The sequence below is a fragment of the Callorhinus ursinus genome, unplaced genomic scaffold (genome assembly GCF_003265705.2).
Source record: "Callorhinus ursinus isolate GAN/ISIS: 27379988/994484 unplaced genomic scaffold, GSC_fseal_2.0 scaffold26, whole genome shotgun sequence".
NCBI classification, from domain to species: domain Eukaryota; kingdom Metazoa; phylum Chordata; class Mammalia; order Carnivora; family Otariidae; genus Callorhinus; species Callorhinus ursinus.
In genome coordinates, this window is record NW_027397088.1 from 15,830,598 (window position 1) to 15,857,991 (window position 27,394).

Below are 27,394 nucleotides of genomic sequence, written 5' to 3' on the forward strand. Positions count from 1 at the left end.
GCAGGGTGCAAAGACGCAGACCCTGCTCTTTCATCAGAGCCCCCAAACATTCACATGGACAGGTGTTTTCTTCTGGGCTGTCAATTTCTCAGATGAGCCACGGGGGTGTAAGTTTGGCTGCCAGACTTCTGGGAGCCAGGGAGGAAAATGGCCAAACAGCCCTACTGTGCGATATGCAGACTTTCACTGAACCCCTCTGTTTCAATATTCGGTTAACTGTTAAACAACACAAGTTTGAATGGCATGGGCCCACTTATATGCAGATTTTTCTTTGATAAATACAGTATAGTACTGTAAATGTATTTTCCCTTATGATTTTCTTAGTAACATTTTTCTGTAGCTTACTGTAAGAGTACAGTGTACAGTACATATGACATACAAAGTACGTGTGAGCCTTCACGTCGTAAGGCCTGACGCCCACGTCACCAACCGCGTCAACTGTTCACGTCGTCAGTAAGGCCTAACGCCCAAGTCAGTAACCGAGGGAGCCAGGCCTTGGGTCTTCTGACTCTAAGGACACACTCTTTCTACTACATAATTCTAACTCTTAAAGGACAAATACTCTGTCATTTCAATTACGTGAAACATATTAAGACCCGTTCAGTACATTTGGCTTTCACTTAAATTACGGGCAATGCTGCTCTCCAAACACTAAAATTAATTTTCATTTTATAACATATAAATTATAATGCATTAATTAGAATATATTTCAGTCACTGGGTAAAAGTGAAAAGAAAGATATAAAACCTCATAGTTCCAAATCTTATTACTTTTTTCTATCTAATCATCTTAGCTTACGAAAACCTGAAATTTAATTTTACATACTAAAGTATCTGATACCCTGTTTCAAATAATCAGTATTAACGCATATGGATAGAAAAACCGCAATATTCCTATAATTCGTGTGCTCAACCAGCTAGAAAACATAACTGATACAAATATGGAATACCCGTCGACTCGGCCGTACAAGTAAGCATACAAGTCAGCCAGTGCTGGTCACCTGACGCGGCATGCACCATGTCCTGAGCATTATTCTAAGCACTTTACCAACTGAATCCTTAACATAACTCTAAAAGGTCTTTTATTATCTCCATTTTACAGATGAGGAAACCACGTAACTTCTAGGGTTCACATGACCTGTACCCACACTGCCCAATTTCCTACAAAAATTTCCCAATTTGCCATTCTAAGCCTTCCTACTATGCTCCTTGAAACCTACTGTATTATAAATAAACTTACATGATTAACACGATTTCACAACAGAGTATTTCCCTACTTTTTCATTTAAAATTGCAGACTAGCCAAAACATCTCTAACTCAACCATCTCTAACTCTGCTAATCTTGCGTTGTTCTCCTCTCTTCTGGAGAGAAAGTTCTTCATCTCTCATGCCCCATGATTCAGTCTGAAACCCCCTGGGTCCCAGCACTCACCCACTCGTTCTTTGACAAGGACTCCATTCTTAATGCTGCCACATACCCTCCTGTAATCTCTGTAGGCAAATGCAATTTACAGAAAGCACCTCCAGAAAAACTCACATACTTACAAACTTCTGCAGACAATTTTATCCACAGCCCCCTTGGGGCTCCTTTTGAAGCTCTTCCATGTAGAGCCTGCACACCACCCAATCCCACCCCCACCTGGCCGTCTCTTAAAGGGTCTCTCCCTGAACTGCCCGTGTCGGAATCGCCTGGAATGCTTGTCTACAGCAAAACCACTGGAATTAACTTGGGAACTGGGGCTGTCCAGTGATGGAGCCAAGGTGTTTGCACGTGAAACACTACCCAGGTGATTCTTATGGCTCATTAACCTTTAAGACCCAGTCCTAGAAACACATGGACCCGATCTAAAATTTCAGAATACTCAGTTTCATCTCTGCCCCATCCTTTGGCATTATTCTAGAAAACTATGACGTCAGTGTGATAATCTACAATACCTACATATTAGCTTCACTTTTTTTCCTCCTGTATGCCAGTGACCGGCACTTCCTGTCTGTGTCAACAACCCAGTCCTCCCATACTGCCACTCCCTCGATGAGAACACTTAAAACCAAGAGGATACTCTGCCTAGCCGATCTTTCTTCCTCTCCCTCCAAATCTGCTCTCAGGCCTAAGCCCAACTCCAATCCCACGACCTGGGTTTTCTTGCACTATCACAAACCCCTCTCATGGCTCCCCTCCCTGTTCCGCGCGGGGCAGACCACGGACTGCCTCGGGCACTCTCATCAGCTACCGTGGTCCCTGCCCCGCGGACCAGAATTCCAAGCCTGCCTGAGGGGGCACTGCATGAGCTGGGATGCTGCAGCTGGTCCCACAAACTGTCACCCTTGGGCTTCTCTTCTGCGTCCAGTTCCTATCGGCTCCATGACAACAGTCACGATTATAACTAACACTTACAGAGCACTTTTTGTGCCTGATAGCTCTTACCTCATTTAGTCCTCACAACAACCCTATGAAGTGGGTATAGTATCATCCTATCGGCCAGAGACACTGAGGCTAAGAGAGAGCAAGTAACTTGCTTACGGCCTCACAGCCAGTACGTGACAAAGCTGAGATTCAAACCCCACGAGCCTGTTTCCCCAGCCTGGGCTCAGGTTCCTTTTCTTCCTGCTCTCATAATAAAGGAGGAGAAAAGAAAGAAAAGGAAGAAAGCAGTTCAGGGTATGCCACTTGGAGACAATGAGGTCAGGGCTCCTGCTTTCTGGGAGGGCTGTGGCTGTCGCTCTGCTTCCCTCCACCTTTTATCCCAGCCTCAGCTTTACAGAGCTCATCTCCATAAAATGGCAACATACAGTGGAACCAAAACACAGATGTGTCTCAAGGTCATGTTCTGGAAAGCTTATGAATGAGCTTCACATGTTGCAACTGTTTGTCTTTTATCGGCCCAAACTTATAAAGAACAGCATGTAAAATGAATACTGTTGACCAATTTTTCAAACTCACCTCTTATTTTTCTTGTAATTTTCCAATTGTTGGGACTGCATATGTTTGTATCTTTCTAATTCACACTGTCCACATAAATCCTCCAGATTCAACAGGTTGTTTTCGACTTCCTCAAAGCTAGCTTCTAAGTGAGCTGAAAGTACATAAGGTCCAAAAAAAAAAAAAAATAAGAAACGTAAAAAAATCAGAATCCTCAATCATGGAGAAAAAAAAAAGTGTTCAACAGAAAGTTTAAAATGAAATTGTTTTGCATTTATTTAATATTCTTAAGCATTTTGAAGCAAAATAAAACACTCACCAACTTTAAAATGTACTTCAAATTCTCGAGTTTATTTTTATATTTCAAACATTTGCAAGATATAATTTTCCAAAATACTTCAAATATTCTATTAACCAGGATGATGAGGAAACAGAGCATCGTGATTAATCTAATGTGATATTCTAATGATCGCATAAACCACATGTGAATAATCAATTTTGACATGAGAATATAGCAAATTATGATTAACACAAATTATATCAAACGTAATTTAAAATTTGAGATTCCAAGTTACTTAAGCAGGGCATTTGTTTTGCCCTGGCGAATGATATACATCAATTTTCACAAGTCACTTCAGAGCTGTACAGATACTCAGTAAGCCCAGGTCACTAGGTGGTGGGGAAGAGACTTAGCTCTGCCCACCAGACCACTGTGGTCTCTACTGTGCCTCTAGGCCACAGAGCTTGGCAGCTTTACTGGAACATGGAGATCATGTTCCAGTAAAAGCCTTCATTTAAAAGATTCAAGACCAAAGCCTGCAGAAATTAACTCAGTGCTTTGCCAAGGTCACCTAGCGACTGAAGGGCAGCTGGGACAAACTGAGTCCCTCTTGCACTAAAATAGTTTTGAGTTGATAGTGTGCTAGGTGAACCAAGACTTCATAGTTGTAGAAGTGAGGATTGGTTGTTTTCCCCAACAACAGAGAAGTTTTAGAGGTCAAAGATTTTAGAGAACTCCAACAGCACATTGGCCATTTACCGAACACCACACATGTGCCAGACACTGGCATACAAAGATGAAAGACAGTCCTTGTGCCAAAGAGCTCAAAGTAGGAGGAGAGATGTATTTCAACGACACCACGTCCTGGCGGAGTGAGGTGTGCGGTGCTCGGGAAACTCAAGAGTGGCATCTAACACAGATGAGGGAGGGGAGGGGAAGGTCCAGCAAGAGACTGACGCCCAAATGTGGAAGTCACAGCCACCCAGTGGGGAGGGGAAGGGGCAGCAGAAAAGGAGCGAGCTAGCTGTGCAGCCTTCCAGTCCTGCTTTCACATAAATAGCTAAATACAATTACGGCACGTCTAATTCCTTCATGTGTCCACTAGATTTCCACAGGACTTTCCAAATTAGCTTTTGTAGCACCTGGATTAAAAGCACACTCCTCAAATTTCAACTTGCAGTTTTAGGTTTATTAGATGCACATTTTGGCCTGTTTGTAATCTTTGATCCAAAGATCTGGCCAAATATCTGTGCTATCTATAAAACCTCCCTCTTATGTTTGGTAGAGCCTAGGGTTTAAAGACATGGATTTGGGGGGAAAATAAAATTTTACTGAAAAATAAAAATGTGATGACAGTTTAGCAGTCCTTTTCAAAGACATTTCAGGTACTCCCAGATATTGATGGGTCACTGTAAAACCGTGGGAGGGCTGCAAAGGGCTGATGATCATGCAGTTCATAACAGTTTTGAATCTATCTTCAGGGGCCACAAAAGACTGTTAATATATGTGATATGGGATTATGGAAAGCCTAACCTAAAACAATATGCAAAATCTAAATTTCAGTCCATGAGGAATTAAATCCAAGATTTTTAATAATGACATGAATGGTACATAGAGGGTTTATGTGGGGAGAAAACCGGCAAAATGACATTACTATATTCATTGCTGTTTACGTTATTTTTTTGTTGTTATTACATTAAATGGAAAAACGAGTAGAAGCCTCAGTCTCGGAGCTATGACTACTGACCCTGAAGAAGCAGTATTCTGCTCATTCTTTTATAACTAGCTTGACGGGGTCTTAAAAGGCGATCATAGCTAATAGGATTATTTAAAAGGCTATTTCACTTTGATTAGTGATAAGAACTAGAATAATTAAATTTAATATGGAATCCATTTAACTCTAAGTTACTTGGTTCCTGCAGTATCATGCATGTTACGTTGTTATCCTTAATGTACCGGGGACCAATGAGGAGGAGGGCTTTGAAGCACAGGCTTGGAAACCCCGCTCTGTCCCTTACAATGAGGTGAGACATCTCATCTGTAAAAAAGGACTAACAATTCACATCTTGCAAAGCTGTCAAAAGGGTCCAATGGGGCAAAGTATATACTATATACTTACACATAAATATAAATACGAAGTATACCTAACTTAGCACTTGACAGTAGTTTATAACTGATTATTAAAAATACAGGGAAAAGGGCGCCTGGGTGGCTCAGTTGTTAAGCATCTGCCTTCGGCTCAGGTCATGGTCCCGGGGTCCTGGGATCAAGTCCCACATCGGGCTCCCTGCTCGGCAGGAAGCCTGCTTCTCCCTCTCCCACTCCCTCTGCTTGTGTTCCTGCTCTCGCTATCTCTCTCTCTCTGTCAAATAAATAAATAAAATCTTAAAAAAAAATACAGGGAAAAAACTATAAAAATTAGCTAAGTTCCATAAAAGTCATTTATTTATTTATTTTTTACAAGAGTCTGAGAGAGAGAGAGAGCACACAAGCACACTCACACAAGTGGTGGTGAGTGGAGGACAGGCAGACGGAGAGGTAGAGGGAGAGAATCTCAAGCAGACCCTCCACTGAGCAGGGAGCCCGATCGCACGACCCTGTGATCATACCATGACTTGAGCCAAAACCAAGAGTCAGACACTCAACCGACTGAGCCATCCACATAAAAGTCATTTAAAACTAGTAATTTGGCATACCAGAAATGATCATGATGTAAACACCTACAGATATAACAGACCAAAATATCAATAAAATTTTCATTTTTTTCTAGCAAACTTACATGCCTAAAAATTATACTCAAAACTATGTTGTTAGACTTAAGATCCCTTACAAATGAGGGGAATTAAACTTTAAATGATTTTGCTAAAAAGAAAATAAGTAATGGAATCAATAACTGTTCTATATTTGAAGACATATATATTTTTACCTTTTTGATTTTTATTTGGACAGATGACAAGTTCTTTTCTTTATAGATATATTTTTTAAAGACGTTATTTATTTGACAGAGAGAGGGAAAGAGAGCACAAGCATGGGGAGAAGCAGGCCTCCCGCGGAGCAGGGAGCCCGATGCGGGACTCGATCCCAGGACGCCAGGATCATGACCTGAGCCGAAGGCAGTCGCTTAACCGACTGAGCCACCCAGGCGCCCCAGATAGCAATTTCTATTTAGAGTCTAGCTCTCTTGGTTGACTAGAGAACTAATGAAGCCAGAAACTTGAATGAAATGACTTGATACCTAGTCAGGCCAATTCCTTTCTCATGGAGAGAAATTCTCTTCTAGATACACACTGAACTTGCCATCCTAGTTCATTCTTGTGTTAATAAAATGGCGACCAAGTGAAGCATGTGACTGGTTTAGTACCAAACCTGGAACTACTACTAAGAAACAAACTAGGGGCGCCTGGGTGGCTCAGGTCATGATCTTGGGGTCCTGGGATCGAGACCCATGTCAGGCTCCCTGCTCAGTTAATCTAGATCTAAAATGCTTGGGAGACTCAGTGGCCATTTCATTGCTACCACCAAATTTGTATTTATGTTCTCTCCTCTACAAAGTTAAAGCTCCTGAGTACTTTAAGAATCCAGTTTAGGGGTGTCTGGGTGGCGCAGTCTGTTAAGCGTCTGCCTTCAGCTCAGGTCATGATCTTAGGGTCCTGGGATCGAGCCCTGTGTTGGGCTCCCTGCTCAGCGGGGAGTCTCCTTGAGATTCTCTCTCCCTCTGCCCCTTCCCCCTGCTCATGCGCTCACTCTCTCTCTCTCAAATCAATAAATAAAATCTTAAAAAAAAAGAATCCAGTTTAACACCTTAACTCAGTATTCAGAAACCTATCACCCCCCCAGGGTCACAACCTACTTTTCCAATCTCACTACTACTTTCCTTCGGGACCACTCACCATTCTAAGACGACTCATGTACGTTCCTGTCTCTCTGACTCTGTCTACTTGTGAGATGCCTCTGCTTGCCTGCCCTCCCCCTTCTTCTGCACCTCCACACACCTCTGAACCTCACACAGAGCTTATACTCTGATATTATCAACTATTTATATATTCCTGCGTATTCTCTCAGGAATCAGTAAGGGTCTTAAGGGTAATAACTGAATGTTTGCATCTTTGTATCCCCTAATACCTAGTCTACTGAATTCAACTAAGAATGACTCTATCCCACTAAAACATCGAATAATAACCAAAAAAGCAAATGTATGATTCATGTTCATCTAACTTAAATATAGGAGCTTATGCTAAATTTTGTAAAAGGATGAATTAAACATGGGCAGAGAAGTTAGAAAACATTAGGCAACACTATGGTACTTTTGTTATTAATATGTCAGACCAGGCCCCTTATCAGTGAGTTAGAGCAGCAAAAGCAATGGAAATTTTCCATTTTAACTCTTAACTGGCTTGAAATCAGGAGTCAAATATAGAAGAACTATCTTGACAAAAATAAATGTTCTTCCTTTTTCACAGTAGAAACTTTTAAAAATCCCTTTAAATAATTACAAGCATATATATGTGATGAGTACTCTGAATATTTTATATTGCATTTAAATGGCAGAAAATGAATGTCCTGGTCACAACCTGCTCATTTCCCACTACAAAATGAATCGCGTATGTGAGTTAGTTGGTAACCCAAACATAGAACGCACGCACACAAAACACTAGCAGGGCTCCACGGACACAAATATACCCTCACAAGCTCAAACCTGACCATTTTGCTTGCTACACCAACAGCCTGTGTCTCATTCAGCGACCAGTGGAAAAGAGAGGTGGAATTTTATTGTGAAAAGCCATGTGGGAATGCCTGACAACTGTGCAGGGAAGAGCCTCACAATCCTTGTTGAGAAGACCATCCCGGAGGAAGAGCAATTCTGCTTGGAATTTTTCTTTGTGCCATTTGTTTGAAATACGTATTATCTGCAGTGTAACCGCTTATATATGAAGATGGGGTGGCACACTAAAATTATTTCATACTTAATGAGTACTTTTCTAACAAAACAATTAGCCTCGAGGAAGGAAGAAAGAAATCTTTGGTTGCAAAACCAGAGGTCACAGAGGCCAGGTACTAAAAGGCTTCAAAGATCCTTCAAATGCTTACATTACCCTTTTACGTAATAAGATAATACAGCAATGATGCTGCGGTAACAAGGAACTTTAAGAAGTGCATTAGCTTGCAAATGCCGTTATGGCCTGAACGAGATCTGGGTAGCACAGGAAAAGGTGTCTAAAGAGAGTTAATGTTCCTCCTCCCAGAAAGGAACCTGAACAATAAAATAAACCTAGTTCACAAAACACCTGTAGCTGGGGGCAGCCTTCCTGCCAGACGCTCTCAAATTCCATAAAGACAGCAAAACAACAATGTATCAGGTTAGGTCAGATCAAAAGAAAGATACAAACTCAGTCTATGGCTGTCACTATTACAGCACTCTGTTATCTAAGAATTCACAGAATCTCCTGTTCTGGAAGAAGAGAACAGTCTTTTCGAAGTAGGTCACTTAAACTAAGCAAGAGCAAAAACTCCGAGGAGCCACTGACATTTTAAACTTCAATAAAGGAATAGGGTTAGGCTACCCTCTAGTGGAAGTTCAAGAAAATTCAATACTTTTCACACATTTTACCAGTTTAATGATAAAATGCACACTGTGGTTATTTCAGAAGAAGGGCGAATCTGGTTGCCAACATTCCATTTTTTCTCCTTATACATGATCTACCAATGATCAGAATACGACACTGTTCATCTACCACATTTCATGCTGTGGCTTTGCATTCTACCCAATTTTACAGGATAAGCTCAATTGCGTAACATCCATCCAAACCCTTCTATCAAAGAAGAGTGGTTTTGCAAATTTGCAAAGGCTAGAGAGACTTCCACTAGAATGTGGGCATCCTGATGGCAGGTACCCAGTCCTGTTCAGTGTTATAGTCCCCGAGCCTACAAAGAGCCCCATGGCACACGGTAGATATCTCATTAGGTACTAAGCACTGAGCCGAGTGCTCTCCTTACATCTGTCATCTCGTTCAATCCTCCAACTACCCTCTGAGGCAGGAACTCTCATCCTCTTTCTGCAAAGAAACAAGCTTGGAGCGGTCAAGAAGCCTGCATGGGGTCTCACAGGAAGTTGTGGAACTGGGATCCAAACCCAGACATGAGAGGAGGCCACAGCCCTTATTCTCTAGTTCCCAGCGTATCTTCATCGTTTTTTTTAAACATCAAACTACCAGTAATTATCTATTACACAGGCTTATGTAAGATGAATGGATCACACTCCATTTGAAAAAAAAAAATGAAGGGATTATCCAGTCTTACTTCACAATTCCTGGGGGATCAGGTAATCAGGAGTCATATTTATTAAGCCATAGGATAAGGCATCTAAAAGCATCATCAAAGGTTCAGATCGCTCACACCACATAAGTCCTTTACTCTGTAATAAGGGCAGGTAGTCTAGAGGGCAGAGCAAGACTTTTTTAAAAAGGACGCGTAGCCCGGAAGATGGTGGGACTGGCTGAATATGGTATCAGATCTGACAGGAAAAGAGCACAAAGTTCAAAGAAGTTAAGAGAATCCTGTGACTATATACAGGTCAGTTACTACTTCCTAGCTTTTAAAATTTTTTAAATTATTGCTTGACTAAGCCTTAATATTACGTCAAAGTATTAAGGTGATAAGAGATATTTTGAGGCTGCAAAAAAATAAAAGAATCCAGTAGTATATGTGCAAACATTTAAGACACTGGTTCCAATATCTAGGAATGATACATAAACTTAAAGGCCTGATACCCAAGGTCTATAAAGAACTTCTCAAACTCAACACTCAAAAAACAAATAACCCAGTCAAAAAATGGGCAGAACATGAACAGACACTTCTCCAAAGAAGACATACAAATGGCTAACAGACATATGAAAAAATGCTCAACATCATCAGCCATCAGGGAAATAAAAATCAAAACCACAATGAGATACCACCTCACACCGGTCAGAATGGCTAAAATTAACAACACAGGAAACGACAGATGTTGGCGTGGATGTGGAGAAAGGGGAACCCTCCTACACTGTTGGTGGGAATGCAAGCTGGTGCAGCCACTCTGGAAAACAGTATGGAGGTTCCTCAAAAAGTTGAAAATAGAGCTACCATACGATCCAGCAATTGCACTACTGGGTATTTACCCCAAAGATACAGATGTAGTGAAAAGAAGGGCCACATGCACCCCAATGTTCATAGCAGCAATGTCCACAATAGCCAAACTGTGGAAAGAGCCGAGATGCCGTTCAACAGATGAATGGATAAAGAAGATGTGGTTCATATACACAATGGAATATTATTCAGCCATCAGAAAGGATGAATACCCACCATTCGCAATCGACATGGATGGAAGTGGAGGGGATTATGCTAAGTGAAGTAAAGCAGAGAAAGACACCTGTCATATAATCTCACTGATATGTGGAACATAACGAATAGCAGGGAGGACCACAGGGGAAGGGAAGGAAAGCTGAAGGGGGAGAAATCAGAGAGGGAGATGAACCATGAGAGACTATGGACCCCGGGAAACGAACTGAGGGTCTCAGGAGGGAGGAGGGAGGAGGGGGTAATAGGGTGATGGGTATTAAGGAGGGCACGTGTTGTGATGTGCACTGGGTGTTTTATGTAACTAATGAATCACTGAACACTACATCAAAAACTAATGATGTACTATACAGTAGCTAACTGAACATAATAATAAAAAAATGAATTCATACACTACATTCATGATATAGATATATGTTTATATAACCTACCCCATCAAATCTGGCTTTAAAATCTTTTCCTATTGTAAAGAATATCAGCACCCGGTCCAAGACGTTTAAGTTGCTTACCTAAAAGTCTCAATTTGAAAACACCTCTCTATGGGGCTTACTCTAAGTCAACAACAGATACGAGGCCTTCAGACTTCCAGTTTTGACTGTCTGTTCTACAGTTAGTCATTCATTACTAAGTATAAATATCAGACAAATAACAGCAATACAGTGAAAACCAAAGGTAACATGTATTTCAACTGTTAATGGTAATTCAGACTGGCAATATATGTGAAAACCACCTAGATTTTAGAGGTATCTTTTAAGGAAACAAAATTCACTCTTCAAAAAGAACTCAATACAAGCATACCTCATTTTATCGTGCTTTGCAGATACTGTGTTTTTTTACAAATCCAAAGTTTGTGGCCACCCTGCACTGGGCAAGTTTATTGGTGCCATTTTTCCAACAGCATTTGCTCACTGCATATCTCTATGTCACATTTTGGTAATTCTCGTGATAATTCAAACTTTGTTATTACTGTGGTGATCTGTGATCAGCAGTCTTTGATGTTACTACTGTCATTGTTCTGAGATGCCATGAACCACACCCATAAAAGAGAACTTAACTGATAAATATTGTGTGTGTTCTGACTCTCTACCAATGGGCTGTTCCCCCATCTCTCTCCCTCTCCGGGAGCCTCCCTAGTCCCTGAGACACAACAATACAGAAATGAGGCCTAATAACTGTACAACGGCCTCTCAGTGTTTAAGTGAAAGGAAGAGTCACACATCTCTCATTTTAAATCAAAAGCTAGAAATGATTAAGCTCGGTGAGGAAGGCATGTCGAAAGCTGAGACAGGTTGAAAGCTAGGCCTTTTGCACCAAGCAGTTAGCCAAGTTGTGAATGCAAAGAGAAAGTTCTTGAAGGGAATGAAAAGTACTACTCTAATGATCCCATGAATGACAAGAAAGCAAAACGGTAGTATTGCCAACATGGAGAAAGTTTGAGCGGTCTGGACCAAAGATCAAACCAGCCACAACAGTCCTTTAAGCCAAAGTCTAATCCAGAGCCAGGCCCTGACTCTCTTCAGTTCTCTGAAATAAATTCTGAGGCTGGCAGAGGTTGGTTCATGAGGTTTAAGGAAAGAAACCATCTTTGTAACACCGAGTGCCAGGTGAAGCAGGAAGTGCTGATGGAGAAGCTGCAGCAAGTTCTCCAGAAGATCGAGCTGGGAGAGTTAATGAAGGTGGCTGCAACTAAACAACAGATTTTCAATGTAGATGAAGCAGCCTTCTATAGGAAGAAGATGTCATCCAGGACTTCCACAGCTGGAGAGGAGAAGTCAATGCCTGCCTTCCAAGGACAGGCTGACTCTCTTGTCAGGAGCCAATGCAGCTGCTGACTTGAAGTTGAAGCCAATGCTCATTCACCTTTTCGAAAATCCTCGGGCCCTTAAGAATGATGCTAGATCTACTCTGCCTCTGCTCTATAAATGAAACAACAAAGCCTAGATGACAGCACATCTGTTTACAACATGGTTTGCTGAATATTTTAAGCCCACTGTCGAGACCTACTGCTCAGGAAAAAAGATTCCTTTCAAAATATGACTGCTCACTGACAATGCACCTGGTCTCCCAAGAGCTGGTGGAGATGGACAAGATATATGTTGTTTTCATCCCTGCTGACACAACATCCATTCTGCAGCCCATGGATCAAGGAGTCATTTCAACTTTCAAGTCTTATTAAGAAATACATTTATACATTTTGTAAGACTAGAGTTGCCATAGATACTGATTCCTCTGGTGTATCTGGGCAAAGTGAATTGGAAATCTTCCAGAAAAAACTCACCATTTAGATTCCACTAAGAACATTCATGATTCATGGGAAGAGGTCAAAATATCAACATGAACAGAAGTTTGGAAGAAGTCGATTCCTACCCTCATGGATGACTTTGAGGGGTTCAGGACGTCAGTGGAGGAAGTCACTGCAGATGTGGTGGAAACAGCAAGAGAATTAGAGTTAGAGGTGGAGGCTGAAGATGGGACTGCGCTGCTGCCATCTCATGATCAGACCTCGTGAGGAGAGGCTTGTTATGGATGAGCAAAGAAAGAGCTTCCGGAGACGGAAGCTTCTCCTGGTGATGATGCCGCGAAGACTGTTGGAATGACAATGAAGGATTTAGAATATTACATAAACTTAGTTGATCAAGCAGCGGCAGGGTTTGAGAGGATGGACTCCAATTCTGAAAGAAGTTCTACTGTGGGCAAAATGCTATCAAACAGCATCACAAGCTACAGGGAAATCACTCATGAAAGCCAGAGTCAATGGATGAAGCAAACTTCATTACTGTCTTATTTTAAGAACTTGCCACAGCCACCCCACCTTCAGCAACCAGCACCCTGATCAGTCAGTAGCCGGCAACATGAATGCAAGACCCTCCATCAGCAGAAAGACTGCAACTTGCTGGAAACTCAGATGATGGTTAGCACTGTTTAGCAATGAAGTACTTTTTTAAAATATTATTTATGTTAGAGAGAGAAAGAGTGCATGAGAGCACGAGAGGGAGAGGGAGAGAAAATGTCAAGCAGATTCCATACTGAGCACAGAGCCCAATGCAGGGTTCGATCCCAGGACCCTGAGATCGCGACCTGAGCTGAAACCAAGAGTCAGACACCCAAATGACTGTGCCACCCAGGCACCCCAGCAATGAAGTATTTTTTAATTAAGGTACATAATTTTTCTAGACATATGCTATTACACATTTAACAGACGACAGTATAGTGTAAACATAACTTTTATATAAGCTGGGGAACCAAAAAATTCATTTGACTCACTTGATTGCAATATCTGCTTTACTGCAGTGGTCTGGAACCAAACCCACAATATCTGAGGCATGCCTATATATTCTATTTTAAGAAAGACTTATATGAACTGCATTTCCCAAGCAGAATTAACTAGGAGAGTAATTAGAATTGTAGCAAAATGCATTTAATCAGTAAAGTGGTATCAAAGAACCTCTATCCACAGAGTTTACTCCCAGCTAGGAAAAAAAGAAGGGAGGTTTTCCTATCTGCAAAGAAATACACAACCAATCTAAAGCAAATGACTCAGACAGATGCAGGAAGATAAGCCAAAATAAAGTGGCTAAAAAGAAAATCCCAAATGTCTTGGAGGCTATTTCTCTAGTTAGCTATCAAAGGCTGGACAAGGATCATTACTATACCCACAAGAGGGAAGTGGGGCAGAAGACAATCACAGCTATTTTACATTTCTCTTAAGACCCAGGATCTCTTTTTCATGCCCCGCTTTCAGAAATAACAGAACACTGATACCAGAAGGTAACCAGGGCTTTCAGAATACAGTTCATGAGGGGCGCCTGGGTGGCACAGTCTGATAAGTGTCCAATTCTTGATTTCGGCTCAGGTGGTGATCTCAGGTCTTGCAATGGGCTCCGTGCTCAGTTTGAGATTCTTTTCTCCCTCTTCCTCTGCCCCTCCCACTCATGCTCTCTAATAATAAAATAAATCTTTAAAAAAAAAAAAAGCACACAGTTCATGAGACTATTGACAGTTGCCATCCTGTCTCATTCCCCGCTCAGGACACCATCACTGTGACTGGGATCCCAGATCCACATCTTATTAACTGTGTGACCCTGAGCAGGTCACAGTCTCTCTGAGCCTCACTCTCCTGAGCTGTAAAATGGGATGATAATAGCTACTTTTAAAGGGTTCATGTGAGGATTAAAGATAACATTTATAAAGCACCTCACAGTCTCTGACATATGATAGGTGCTGTAAATGTTAGTTACTGTTATCAGCAACAGCATCCCAAATACTATTCAGGTCCATGTCATCCACACACACAAAAACTGTTTTATGATTTACTAATTACCGGCTTTGTAAATCATTTTGGTTTTGCTTAAGGAGGGTAATATTGAAAAACAGAAAGAAATGATAAGGTACCCGTACCTTCTTACCTGTAAGACTGAATCAGGTTACTGGCCCGGGAAGTTTATCTCCCATGTAGATACTCCTACCTCCTACACTTCACTAAGATCTTAAGCTTGGTAAGAGTGAGCCATGATATTATCCTATCATGTGGTACGATCAAACATAAAAGGGAATTTTTTGACTATAAGTCCAAGAAATAAAGAATATCAGCATAATTCATTCCAATGAAAACAAAAAAATATGAACTTCCACAGATATAAATTTAGCCAAACAGGCACCCTGATTTACCTGGATTTGTTTCATCTCTCAAGTGTTCAAGGAGGGAAAAAAAACACATTTCAAGATACGAAGCTTTAGGCAGACCTAATTTTTAAAGCAGTAACTTCCAGAGTATATTCTACAACCAGAACAAAGTCACTATAACCCCTTTTATTTTATATATTTGTACTTTTTTTTTTTTAATTAGGCTCCATGTGCAGCATAGAGCCCAGTGTGGGCCTCAAACTCATGACCCTGAGATCAAGACCTGAGCTGAGATCAAGAGTCGGACGCTTAACCAACTGAGCCACCCAGGCGCCCCTATATATTTATACTTTTAAACTGAGATCCAATGTCACACACACAACCCTGAATCACCCTAAGAACCAACAAATTATAATTGTGTTTCCAGAGCTGAACTGAGGCAGAAAAGGTTAGTGGTATATTTTGGAAATAATTTCTATACTTTAAAACTATTTCCTGTCCAATCCTGTGTTAATCAGACATGAAATTAACTATAAGTAACTCTTTTCCAAAAAATCGTATTAACCAAGAATTTAATGTATTCTTAGAGGGCTTTGAATTTCTATCCTTTGAATTTCTCATTCCTAAAAGTGATATACAGATACAAACATAAAACTCACTCAGGTTTGCTGTCATGGATTCTAAATCTGCTAGTAAGCCGGGAAGTTGTTGCAGCTGCTCCTGTAATTCGACCAGGCTCGCCCTCTTCTTTTCCCAGTGTGCCGAAAGCATAACCACCTCGCTGTCCACCAGCTGCAACACAGAGGAGCAAGGGTAAGGTAAACGCAGATTTCAGGCACAAGGAAGTGACAGTTGGCAGAATGAGAGTTACTCACTGTTATCTTTAAAACCCCTCTACTGAGTATCCACAACAGGACACCCCGAGAAAACTGGAGTTGTTTTCTTTCTTAAAAAAGTACCAACTTAACATTCAGTGCAGAAAACCTCAAATTACTGCTTGTCTCGCTGCATCTTAACTCGGAGAAGAGAAAGTTCAGAACTGACCTTAGAAATCACTTCTAACTATACCCTGTTTTTAAGTAAACCATGTATTTGAAAATCCAAATCTAGAAAAAATAAATCAAAAACCCAACACTAACAACTGAAAAGAAAACAAAAACAACCCAAACCACAATTACCAGGTAATTATTTGCTTTACAAAAGGACTTTTTTGAAGAGAAAAGTTACTGAATGCATTTAGAATATATACGATTCAATTTATATTTGACAGGAACACACAGCATTTAGGTAAATAGTACTTGTACGTGAAGGAATTAAGGCAAGTGATGGATTCTGGAAAAAAGGAAAATAGCACTTATGTTAACAAAGAAGGAATTCGGATGTAAAGGGCTCCTAATAGCAGGGCTGTGACATACTCGACTAGCCTGAAGGAATGCTAACTTCTTTTACTGAAGACTGTAGAGAAAATGACAGACATCAGTTTCTCCCAGAAAATTCTGTTTTGGTCTTAACATGGCGGGAGGGAAAGGGCTTAGAATAAGATTTAGAAGGAGCAGGGAGAGGTCATCTTTTGAAAACACCACCAATGATAAGCAAGAATTGTGAAAGATAACCACAGTAGTAGAATAAATACAAAGACTGCAAAATTCATTATATAAGAGAAGAAAATGCATTTAAATTTTACCTGTAAATCAGAGTTCACAGTTAAGTTTAAAAAAAAAAAGACATTTTACATATTCCAAGATTAAGATTTTTCTGGAGTTAGAACATGAATACAACAAATTCTTTTTTTAAGACTTTTTAAAAGGTTTTATTTATTTGAGAGAGTGCGTGCACGTGTGCACACACGAGCATGGGGGGAGGGGCAGAGGAACAAGCAGACTCCCTGATGAGCGCAGAGCCCCATGCAGGGCTTGATCCCAGGACCCTGAGATCATGACCTGAGCCAGAATCAAGAGTCAGATGCTTAACTGACTGAGCCACCTAGGCGCCCCTAAATACAACAAATTCTTACTGAATCCCACTAAGGTAACAAAGAACTTCAGAGAAATAAAAATATCAAAATTAGATGCAAAATTATTTGTATGTGGTTCTAGATTGCTTCGGTTTCTACATTTTAATATTCTAGAAATTCCCAACATGGCAACAAAAGAACTCAGAGAGGTTAAAAGACGCCTGGTTTCCTTACGGTGTCCCCCGGTTCACACACCTCCCCACTGCTTTCCAGCCCACACTGGAGAGAAGACCACGTCACCTCTCCTGGACAAGCCTCTGCTGAGCTGGAGAGGTGACACCAAGCTTTACTCAAGCTGCACTGCTCATTAATTTTGTATACTTAAAAATGCCTACTGCCAACCAGTTTTATAAAGATGCCTAAGAGTAGTTTAAGAAACGCTGAGCAATGCTAACATATCTGGCTGTGCCATAATGAGGAAATTAAGGCTTGACACAAGGATCTGCATTCATAAAATTCATCTGTACAAACGTCTACTGACCACTCCCTGTCTGCCAGGCACTGTTTAGGCTACGGACATGTAACGGTGAACGAAACAAAACAAATCCTGCCCATTTCGTGTTTATATCCTCGCAGCAGTCTCCCAAATTCTCTTAGCTTCAGTTTTTAAACTCTAAAAAAGAAAAAATAATTTCTATATCACAAGGGCTGATTTGAGGATAAATAAAATCTATTTTTGCTGATATATGATGTATTTTTTTATAGTCAGTTAAATCTTAACTACCCTGGTTAATTAAGTTATTTTGAAAAATCGAGAACAATTTTTTGATATTAACGTGCAATATCAGTATTATAACAACTGCAATCTAGTTCATGACTTCCACAAAACTGAAAATTATACTCTCAATACAGGATAGAAGAAGCATACACAGAAAAATATAAGAATACATTAAAATGCCATTTATATTTAAAAGAATGAGAGACTGAACGGATTCTCAGAATCATTATCGATAATTATGCAATATTAAAAATATTTTGAGCATTTTCCATGTGCCAAGCCCTGTGCTAAGTAATTTATATATATTACCTTGTTCAGACCACTTCTACCACCTCCATTTTACAGATGAATACCCTAAGGTGTAATGAAGTTATCTCTCTTTCCCAAGGGCTACAGTGGACTGAGATCAATCCCACGGAATGTGACACTCAAGTCCAGGCCCTCAATCAGTATTCTAGGGATTGTGCTACAGGGGTGTGTAAAAGGAAGAAGTGAGAAGCCAGCAGAAGAAAATGTTCTAAAACACTATACTTAAACTTTACTTAATGATAAGAAATGATCTATCACAAAAAGGCCAATTTTTCCGCCTCTAAATAAACAATTGTGAATAAAGCCAGCAAACACCAGGAAATCAAATTTAAGCAGTTAAGACAAACCCATGGTGCTTCATTCCAAAATTCCTTCTGGTGGACACTGCAGCAGGAGCATGAAGACAAAAAATGAATACCAAACTCAACAGTTCAATGCTTTGGGGTACTTAATTTCATGTGATTTCCAAACAACTTTGTATGGTAAGCAGGGTAGGTGTGGTTATGCCATTTTATAGATGAAACTAGCAACAGAGAAACTAAGTTAAATGCTAGAACACATACAGGAATTCAGCAAAGTGGCAGGATATAAAATGAATGCACAGAAATCAGTTGCATTTCTATACACTAACAATGAGACAGAAAAAAGAGAAGTAAGGAATTGATCCCATTTACAATTGTACCAAACACCAGAAGATACCTAGGAATAAACTTAACCAAAGAGGCAAAGGATCTGTACTCTGAAAACTATAGAACACTCATGAAAGAAATTGAAGAACAAAGAAATGGAGAAAAGTTCCATGTTCATGGACTGGAAGAACAAATATTGTTGAAATGTCTATGCTACCCAGAGCGATCTATACATTTAATGCAATCCCTATCAAAATACCATCAACATTTTTCGCAGAGCTGGAACAAATAATCCTAAAATTTGTATGGAACCAGAAAAGATCCTGAATAGCCAAAGTAAAGTTGAAAAAGAAAACCAAAGCTAGAGGCATCACAGTTCTGGACTTCAAGTTCTATTACAAAGCTGTAATCATCAAGACAGTATGGTACTGGCACAAAAACAGACATAAAGATCAATGGAACAGAACAGAGAACTCAGAAATGGACCCTGAACTCTATGGTCAACTCATCTTCAACAAAGCAGGAAAGACTATCCAGTGGAAAAAAGTCTCTTCAATGAGTGGTATTGGGGAAATTGGACAGGCACATGCAGAAGAATGAAACTGGACCATTTCCTTACACCATATACAAAAATAGACTCAAAATGGATGAAAGACCTAAACGTCAGACAGGAAATCATCAAAATCCTTGAGAACACAGGCAGCAACCACTATGACCTCGGCCTCAGTAACTGCTTGCTAGACACATCTCCAAAGGCAAGGGAAACAAAGGCAAAAACGAACTATTGGGACTTCATCAAGATAAATAGCTTTTGCACAGCAAAGGGAACAGTCAACAAAATCAAAACACAACCGACAGAATGGGAGAAGGTATTTGCAAATGACATATCAGATAAAGGGCTGTATCCAAAATCTATAAAGAACTTACCAAACTCAACACCCAAAGAACAAATAATCCAGTCAAGAAATGGGAAGACATGAACAGACATTTCTGCAAAGACGACATCCAAATGGCCAACAGACACGTGAAAAAGTGCTCAACATCACTTGGCTTCAGGGAAATCCAAATCAAAACCTCAATGAGATACCACCTCACACTAGTCAGAATGGCAAAAATTAACAAGTCAGGAAACGACAGATGTTGGCGAGGATGCAGAGAAAGGGGAATCCTCCTACACTGTTGGTGGGAATGCAAGCTGGTGCGGCCACTCTGGAGAACAGTATGGAAGTCCCTAAAAAAGTTGAAAACAGAGCTACCCTATGACCCAGCAATTGCACTATTAGGTGTGTACCCCAAAGATACAAATGTAGTGATCCAAAAAGGTACGTGAATCCCAGTGTTTACAGGAGCAATGTCCACAATAGCCAAACTATGGAAAGAGCCCAGATGTCCCCTGACAGATGAATGGATAAAGATGTGGTATATATACATATATATATATATATATATATATATATATATATGTATATATACAATGGAATAGTACTCAGTCATCAAAAAAATGAAATCTTGCCATTTGCAACAACATGGTTGGAACTAGAGGGTATTATACTAAGTGAAACACATCAGAGAAAGACAATTATCATATGATCTCACTCGTGGAATTTAAGAAACAAAACAGAGGATCACAGAGGAAGGGAGAAAAAAGTAAAACAAGATGAAATCAGGGAGGGAGACAAACCATAAGACTCTTAATCATAGGAAACAATCTGAGGGCTGCTGGAGGGGAGGGGTTGAGGGCATGGGGTAACTTGGTGACGGGCATTAAGGAGGGCATGAGATGTAATGAGCACTCAGTGTTATATACAAGTGATGAACTGCTGAACTCTACCTCTGAAACTATCAGTACACTATATGTTAATTGAATTTAAACAAAAAACCAAAAATTTTTAAAAAAGATTTATTCAGGTACGTGTGCACACACGAGAGAGAGAGAGAGAGAGAGAGAGAGAGAGAGAGCGAGTGCGCGCGCGAGTGGGCGCACTAGCCAGCATGTGCACGCTGGGGAAAGGGGCTGAGGGAGAGGGAGAGGGAAAGAGGGTCTTAAGCAAATTCCACGCTGAGCGTGGAGCCCGATGCAGGGCTTGATCTGACAGGCAGCAACCTCAGGACCCTGAGATCACAATCTGAGCTGAAACCAAGAGTCAGACGCTTAACCAACTGTGCTACCCAGGCACCCCTAAATTTTCATTTTAAAGCTGAGTACTGTATTTCTGGAAAGCAACAGCGGCACTTTTGATAAGATGTGGATCTTAAAATAACTCTATGAATAAATTTAAGATCCCCAAATAGCATAAACTCAACAACATATCTTACAAGAAATTCTTTCTCCTATATATTTTATTATAAAATACTTCTTACAATCAAAAGAATTATTTGTTAAAGCTCCTCTACAGGATACGGTCTTCACTGAACACTGTGGGACTCATCCATGCTGATTCACACAGTTGCAGTTCACTAATTTTCACTGCTGTATGGTATTTGATTTTATGAATAACACTGTAATTTATTCTGTAGATGGGACTGTGTGACTGTCTAAAGTTTCAAAAAACCTGCTCAAACATTCTGGTACAAATCTCCTGCTGCACACGTGCAAGTTTCACAAATGAGTTACAGATGCATCCGAGGTACTGCTCTCATCTGACAAGAGTGGCTCAACGGGACTTGGGGTCATCAGACCGCCCCAGTCTAGCTACCTCTGACTTCAAGTAGCATCATCTGTACTATGTAATAAATACCTTGGCAACATTACCAGAGGGAAGTATGTGCCACACCAGTATTATCAGGGGAAAGCTTGAGATGCAATGCTCTGGAGATATCCCCCGGAGCACAGCTGCTGTTGGAGAGGTACCTCCAACTTCAACTCCTACTTAATGCCAATGCGTGTTTTCTTTTTTTTTTTTAAATTTTTTAAAAAGATTTTCTTTATTTGACAGAGAGAGAGAGAGAGAGAGAGAGAGAGAGAGACAGAGCACGAGTAGGGGGAGTGGCAGGCAGAGGGAGAGGGAGAAGCAGGCTCCCCACTGAGCAGGGAACCTGATGCAGGACTTGATCCCAGGACCCTAGGATCATGACCTGAGCTGAAGGCAGACGCTTAACTGAGCCAGCCAGGTGCCCCACCAATATGTTTTCTAATGCAATTGTGGCAATGGACGTAACTCCCTGGTTCTAGCTGCTCCTCATCAGGTTTTTTCCCAGGGAAGAAACCAAAACAGTCCTCTGCAAAATGACCATCCGCACAGAAACTCAAGTCTTAAATTTCTGATAATCTAATGATTATAAATTTGTGGTTTCAACGTGTATTTCTTTGATTTCTAATCATCTTGAAACACATTTTCATGTTTATTGGCCACTCCTATTTTTTCTCCTATAAAATGCCTGGTCATATCTTTTGCTCCCTTCTGCCCTCTTTTCATTGGTTTGTATATGCTGCTCATACTTCCTGAACACTTGTGTCCTCTGTTTTATCAATTGCTTAACTTTTTTGTGGTGTTGTTTAATGAGTAGAAGCCCTGATAAAAACTATCAATATTTTTGATTGGTGCTTTTTATGCCTTCCTTAAGAAATCTTTCTCTACTCTGAGGTCTTAAAGGTCTTCCACTGTTTCCCAAAAGATGTCATTTCCCTTTCACATTCAACTCTGATGGAGCCAAAATGTGAATCAAGTTCTTCATCTACTCTTATTCAACATTATACTGGAGGTTCTACCCAGTGTAAAAAGACATGATGGAGAGATGGAAGTTGTACACATTAGGAGGGAAGAAATTAAAACCTACCATCTACACAAAAGAATTCCCACATCCAAATACAAATTATTAGAAATGAGGATTTAGGGGCTCCTGGGTGGCTCAGTTGGTTAAGTGTCTGCCTTCAGCTCAAGTCAATGATCCTGGGGTCCTGGGATCGAGCTCCAAGTCGGGCTCCCTACTCAGCTGGGAGCCTGCTTCTCCCTCTCCCTCTGCCCCTCCCTTCTGCTCATGCTCTCTCCCTCTCTCTCAAGTAGATAAATAAAATCTTAAAAAAAGAAAGGAAAGAAAGAGGATTTAGCAAGATGGTTGAATATGGGATCAATGCACTGCAAGCCAAATACTGCAGGTTTTGGCAGATATCAGGACAAAGAAGTTATCTTCTACAAAAACCTGCTAAATCATTTTACTCTAAATAGATACTTAATTTTATTGAATTTCTACATTTGATTATATTATATTGTACAACTGGTCCACTGTATTTTCTGCAACTCATGATCATATATTTTTCTCCTTTAATACGTTAATGCAGTCAATTGCATTTAAAAGACCCCTAAGGTTGGGGTGCCTGGGTGGCTCAGTCAGTTAAGTGTTCGATTCTTGATTTGGGCTCAGGTCATGATCTCAGGGTCATGAGACTGAGCCCTGAGTCAGGCTCTATGCTGGGTATGGAGCCTAAGATTCTCTCTGCACCTCTCCCCCCAACCACTTTCTCTCTCTCTCTTAAAAAAAAAAAAAAAAGATCTCTAATGTCAACTTTTCAATCCTGGAATAACCCTAGTGTACAGTATTTTGTTTTTTTAGGCACTGCTGGGTTTGCCAACACAACCATGCACTGCAGAATGTCTCCTTGGCAGAAGGCCTTCTATCATCCAGCACTCACAGGACATACACATAACAATACAAAGTTCTGGCTAATATTTATATAAGAAAACTTTATATTTAAGTTTGATACACATTTTAAAACAATGTGAAAGAAGATTCTCAAATTATATTTCAAATACAATTGTCAGCATATCACAATCATGGGACAGTATGAGGAGCACACCCATAAAGGAGATGCAGGCCTTGCATGTTGCTAGTGTTGAGGGGCCCCATCACTGCACATAAGCAACTGTTCATTATAAACCAATACGTTCAAGGTTTGGTAATCAGAAAACTATGCCTTGAGCACTTTACACCCTAACAGACTGCTACTCACGGGTAGACATTTTGCTGGTTTTAAATATACTTGGGCGAGTTGGTTGAGGGTTTGGGGTTGACACATAACACAAGTTAGGTGAGAGATGATGACTTTATTTTGTTTATAATTTTTATATCTACATTCATGAATGAGCCTGGACTTCAATGTCACTTTCTCATACTTCCCTTGTTGGGTTTCATTATGAGCTGGGCACAGTTTCCTCTTTTTTCATTTGCTGCAAAAGTCTGCCTAACACTGAAATGGTGGATTCCCTGAAAGTCTGATAGTAATCTCCTATCTAACTCTGCAGACCTGGTGCTTTCTTAAGCAGAAAAAAATTTTTAATCACTAACTACAATTTCTTTAGTGACCATAACACTATTTAGGATTTGAATTGCTTCTAGAATTGGTTTTGGTAAAAATTTCTAGGATTTTTGCCATTTCATCTAACTTTTCAAATTTGTCAGAACTGTTCATAAACTCTTAATCTGGCTCTGTGCAGTAACTGGTTACATTCCCTTCAATTCTTAAATTTTTCAATACTTTTCCTTCTTTGAGCCATAAATATTCATAGTATTTTTTATTTCCAAACATACAGAATCTTCAAAATTGTTTTCCTGAATTGACTTTCAGCTTCATTTGCAGTGAGACCAGAGAATATTCTGTATGACTTCACTTACATGAAATCTGTTGAGGATTGCTTTATGCCTCAGTACCTGGTCAATTTTTACATGTTCCAAAAATATGCTTTAAGGAACCTGTATTTTACATTTGCTGGGACAGTATTCTACATTTGTCCATCCAGTGAAGTTTGTTAATCACATTATTTAAATCTCCTATATCCATACTTATTTTACCTGTTTTTTTTTTTCCCCTCTCAATTAAGAGGAATGTATTAAAATTCTCCCATTTTGATTATGGATTTATCTGGTTTTTTCCTTGTAATTCTATTTATCTTTTGTATATTGATCTTCTCCTACATTGTCTTTCCCTCATTCTTTCTAGAACATTTATTAGATAAGTTGACCCATATGAAACTCTAACTTTACAGATCAAAATTAGACTAACACTGGTCATCTCATTTGGTTCAACCTGAAGATCTTCTAGAACTATTCTCTATTAACTCGTCTTTCATATTTTCCACTTATCTCAGAGATTCCTTCTACATCACTATATTCTTTCTTCACTTGTATATAATTGCTGTTGAAGCATACCCTTGGGGGGTTTTTAATGTCAGTAACTTTCTAAAGTCATGTTTGATAAAATCTTATTCCTTACTCATTTTTTAATCCATCTTTTATCTCTATAACTTTGCATTTACCTATTTAATAGTCTGTATCCAATGGTGCAATACCTAATGTCCTTTGTAGGTCTAAATTTTAATCTTTGGTTCTGGTGCCTCTCAAACTTTTGATATTATATTCCTTTGTGTGTTTGTTAATTTTTTTAGAGGGGTGGTAGAAAATTAATCTGTAGAAATACTGAGGGGCCCAGGTTTACATAGTTTTATCCACGTAGCATTTGTGTTTGTTTCTGCTGGGTGTCAAAGAACAAAGTCATCTGTGGTCCTTTCATTCTTAATTCAGTGGTTCCTCAGTCGTGCATGAAGTATAAATTTGAGCCCCACACTGAACTGAGACCAAGGCGACAGTAATAAATCTAGAAAGGGGACTGTATTTATTCCAAGTTGTTATGAAGACAGAGAGGTTTCCATGTTGCCTCTTTTTATAGATAGGGAGCTTTTCCTTCCTACCTTCAGGTAGGGATGCAGCTACTTCAAAGATTCAAGAGCTCTGTGCAGAAGACTTCAGATCCAGTTCCCCACAAAGTCTCCTTTCTCCATAAATCTTGAAAGCTTTTATTTTAGTATTTTACCCCAGCTTCCACAGGATTCTTTTAACCACTCTGATTTCAGTTCCCTGTTCTTTTTTTATTTTGTTTTCTTCTTTTTTTTTGGCCCTTTAAGATCTCCTGTAGTTTTTGTGAGCCTAATGCATTAAATAATTTTTAAAAAATCTATCCAGCATTTAAGTGTTTTATAGCTACAGAGCTTTTCAAAGTACCCGGTCTGCCTTACTACCAGAAACCTACATTCCCCCTTTTCAGTAATTTCTAAGAGAAACACTAATGTCTAACTTTCATCACATGTATTACTCAACTCTATATGTAACTGTTACAGCTGCACTGATTTAGGTAAGTGATAAAGTCAGTTTAAATTAATTAAAAGTCAGAATCACAGAAGTATTTTTAGAAAGAAGTTTGACTGACATCAATAGCACAGAGTATTTGAAAGTCACTTGTATTCATTATACACTCTACACATACTGCTAAAAAATAGTTTCTCCTTCATGAGAGACGATGGACTCTGAAAAACAAACTGAGGGTTCTAGAGGGCAGGGGGTGGGGGGATGGGTTAGCCTGGTGCTGGGTATTAAAGAGGGCATGCTCTGCATGGAGCACTGGGTTTTATGCACAAACAATGAATCATGGAACACTACATCACAAACTAATGATGTAATGTATGGTGATTAACATAACAATAAAAAATTTAAAGAAAAATAGTTTGTTCTTCTGAGTGAACTGAGGATGACCCCTGAAACATTTACATTTATTTGTTAAGCAAATTAATGACTTTAGGCATCTCAAATTCAAGACATTGTACCTAGATGAGCCAGATATTTACCTGTGACTTGAGAATAAAACTCATAAACTCTCTAAATCCTAACTAATCTTAGGCTTAGTTTAGAGAAATTACAAAAATGTAATTGAGGGAGTTTCATAAACAACTACTAAATTCAACTGCAGATATCCTGTAAAATATTTTAATGTAGTCCCAAATGTAATTCCTTAAAAACTAGCCTTTAGCACTGCAAACAGATATTGTTCCCACAAGTATAAGATTAGCCAGTTCTTTACCTCTCCAGCACTTGCACATTCCTTGGCTCTTCTGTGAAGTGCAGCCCATGTATCTTCATACCTAAAAAAAGCAAAAAATAATTCAAAATGCAAACCACACATTAAAAAAAAATACCATCTAAAACTGAACCTGGAACATCCTATGGTGCCCTAAGGAAAAAAAAAACTCAAAAATAATGGGGACATGTCACAAGGACATAGGAGAAACTTGAAGGGGCTTCCAATGGCCAAACCTGGGACAATCTGAGCAACAAAATAAATAATGGTAGTGATGGGTTATAACTTAAGGGCTAAAACAAACATCCACGAGTTCATAGTGATTTAAATAAACAACTGAACAAATGAATGGGGGAGAAGGGGGTAATTCTCCTATAGAATTCCAATTAATGATTGTAGAAAAAATGATTAAAATATCACCACTTGGTAAACACGACAATAATTGTTTCAGGCAAGAATTCTAACAGATGTTAAAATTAGTGAGGGAAATTATGAAGAGAAACAACATATTTATTACATAGTCTCAAAATATCTCCTTAAATTAAAAAGGGGGAAACAGTATAGCAGTGTAGAAACCCGGAAGACACTTCCCTAACCACGTGATCCACAGTAATGAAACATATAAACATCATGTGTCTATTAACGTGATGCCCTGAGGATACACCATTGCCTTTCTGGTATTCTTGCCAAAAAAAACCACTGACTTTAATCACGGGGGGGGGGGGG

General features: G+C 39.7%; 1 protein-coding gene across 1 annotated transcript in view; it reads right to left on the reverse strand.

The window, feature by feature from the left end:
• The window catches only part of DTNBP1 (dystrobrevin binding protein 1), a 121,455-nt gene that overhangs the window by 76,553 nt on the left and 17,508 nt on the right, over nt 1–27,394 (reverse strand). Inside the window, exons 4-6 of the mRNA XM_025891072.2 lie at nt 26,672–26,732; nt 15,815–15,947; nt 2,942–3,074 (exon numbers count right to left, since the gene is read on the reverse strand). Coding sequence (XP_025746857.1) covers nt 2,942–3,074; nt 15,815–15,947; nt 26,672–26,732 — 327 coding nt within the window. The remainder of the gene's footprint in view (nt 1–2,941; nt 3,075–15,814; nt 15,948–26,671; nt 26,733–27,394) is intronic.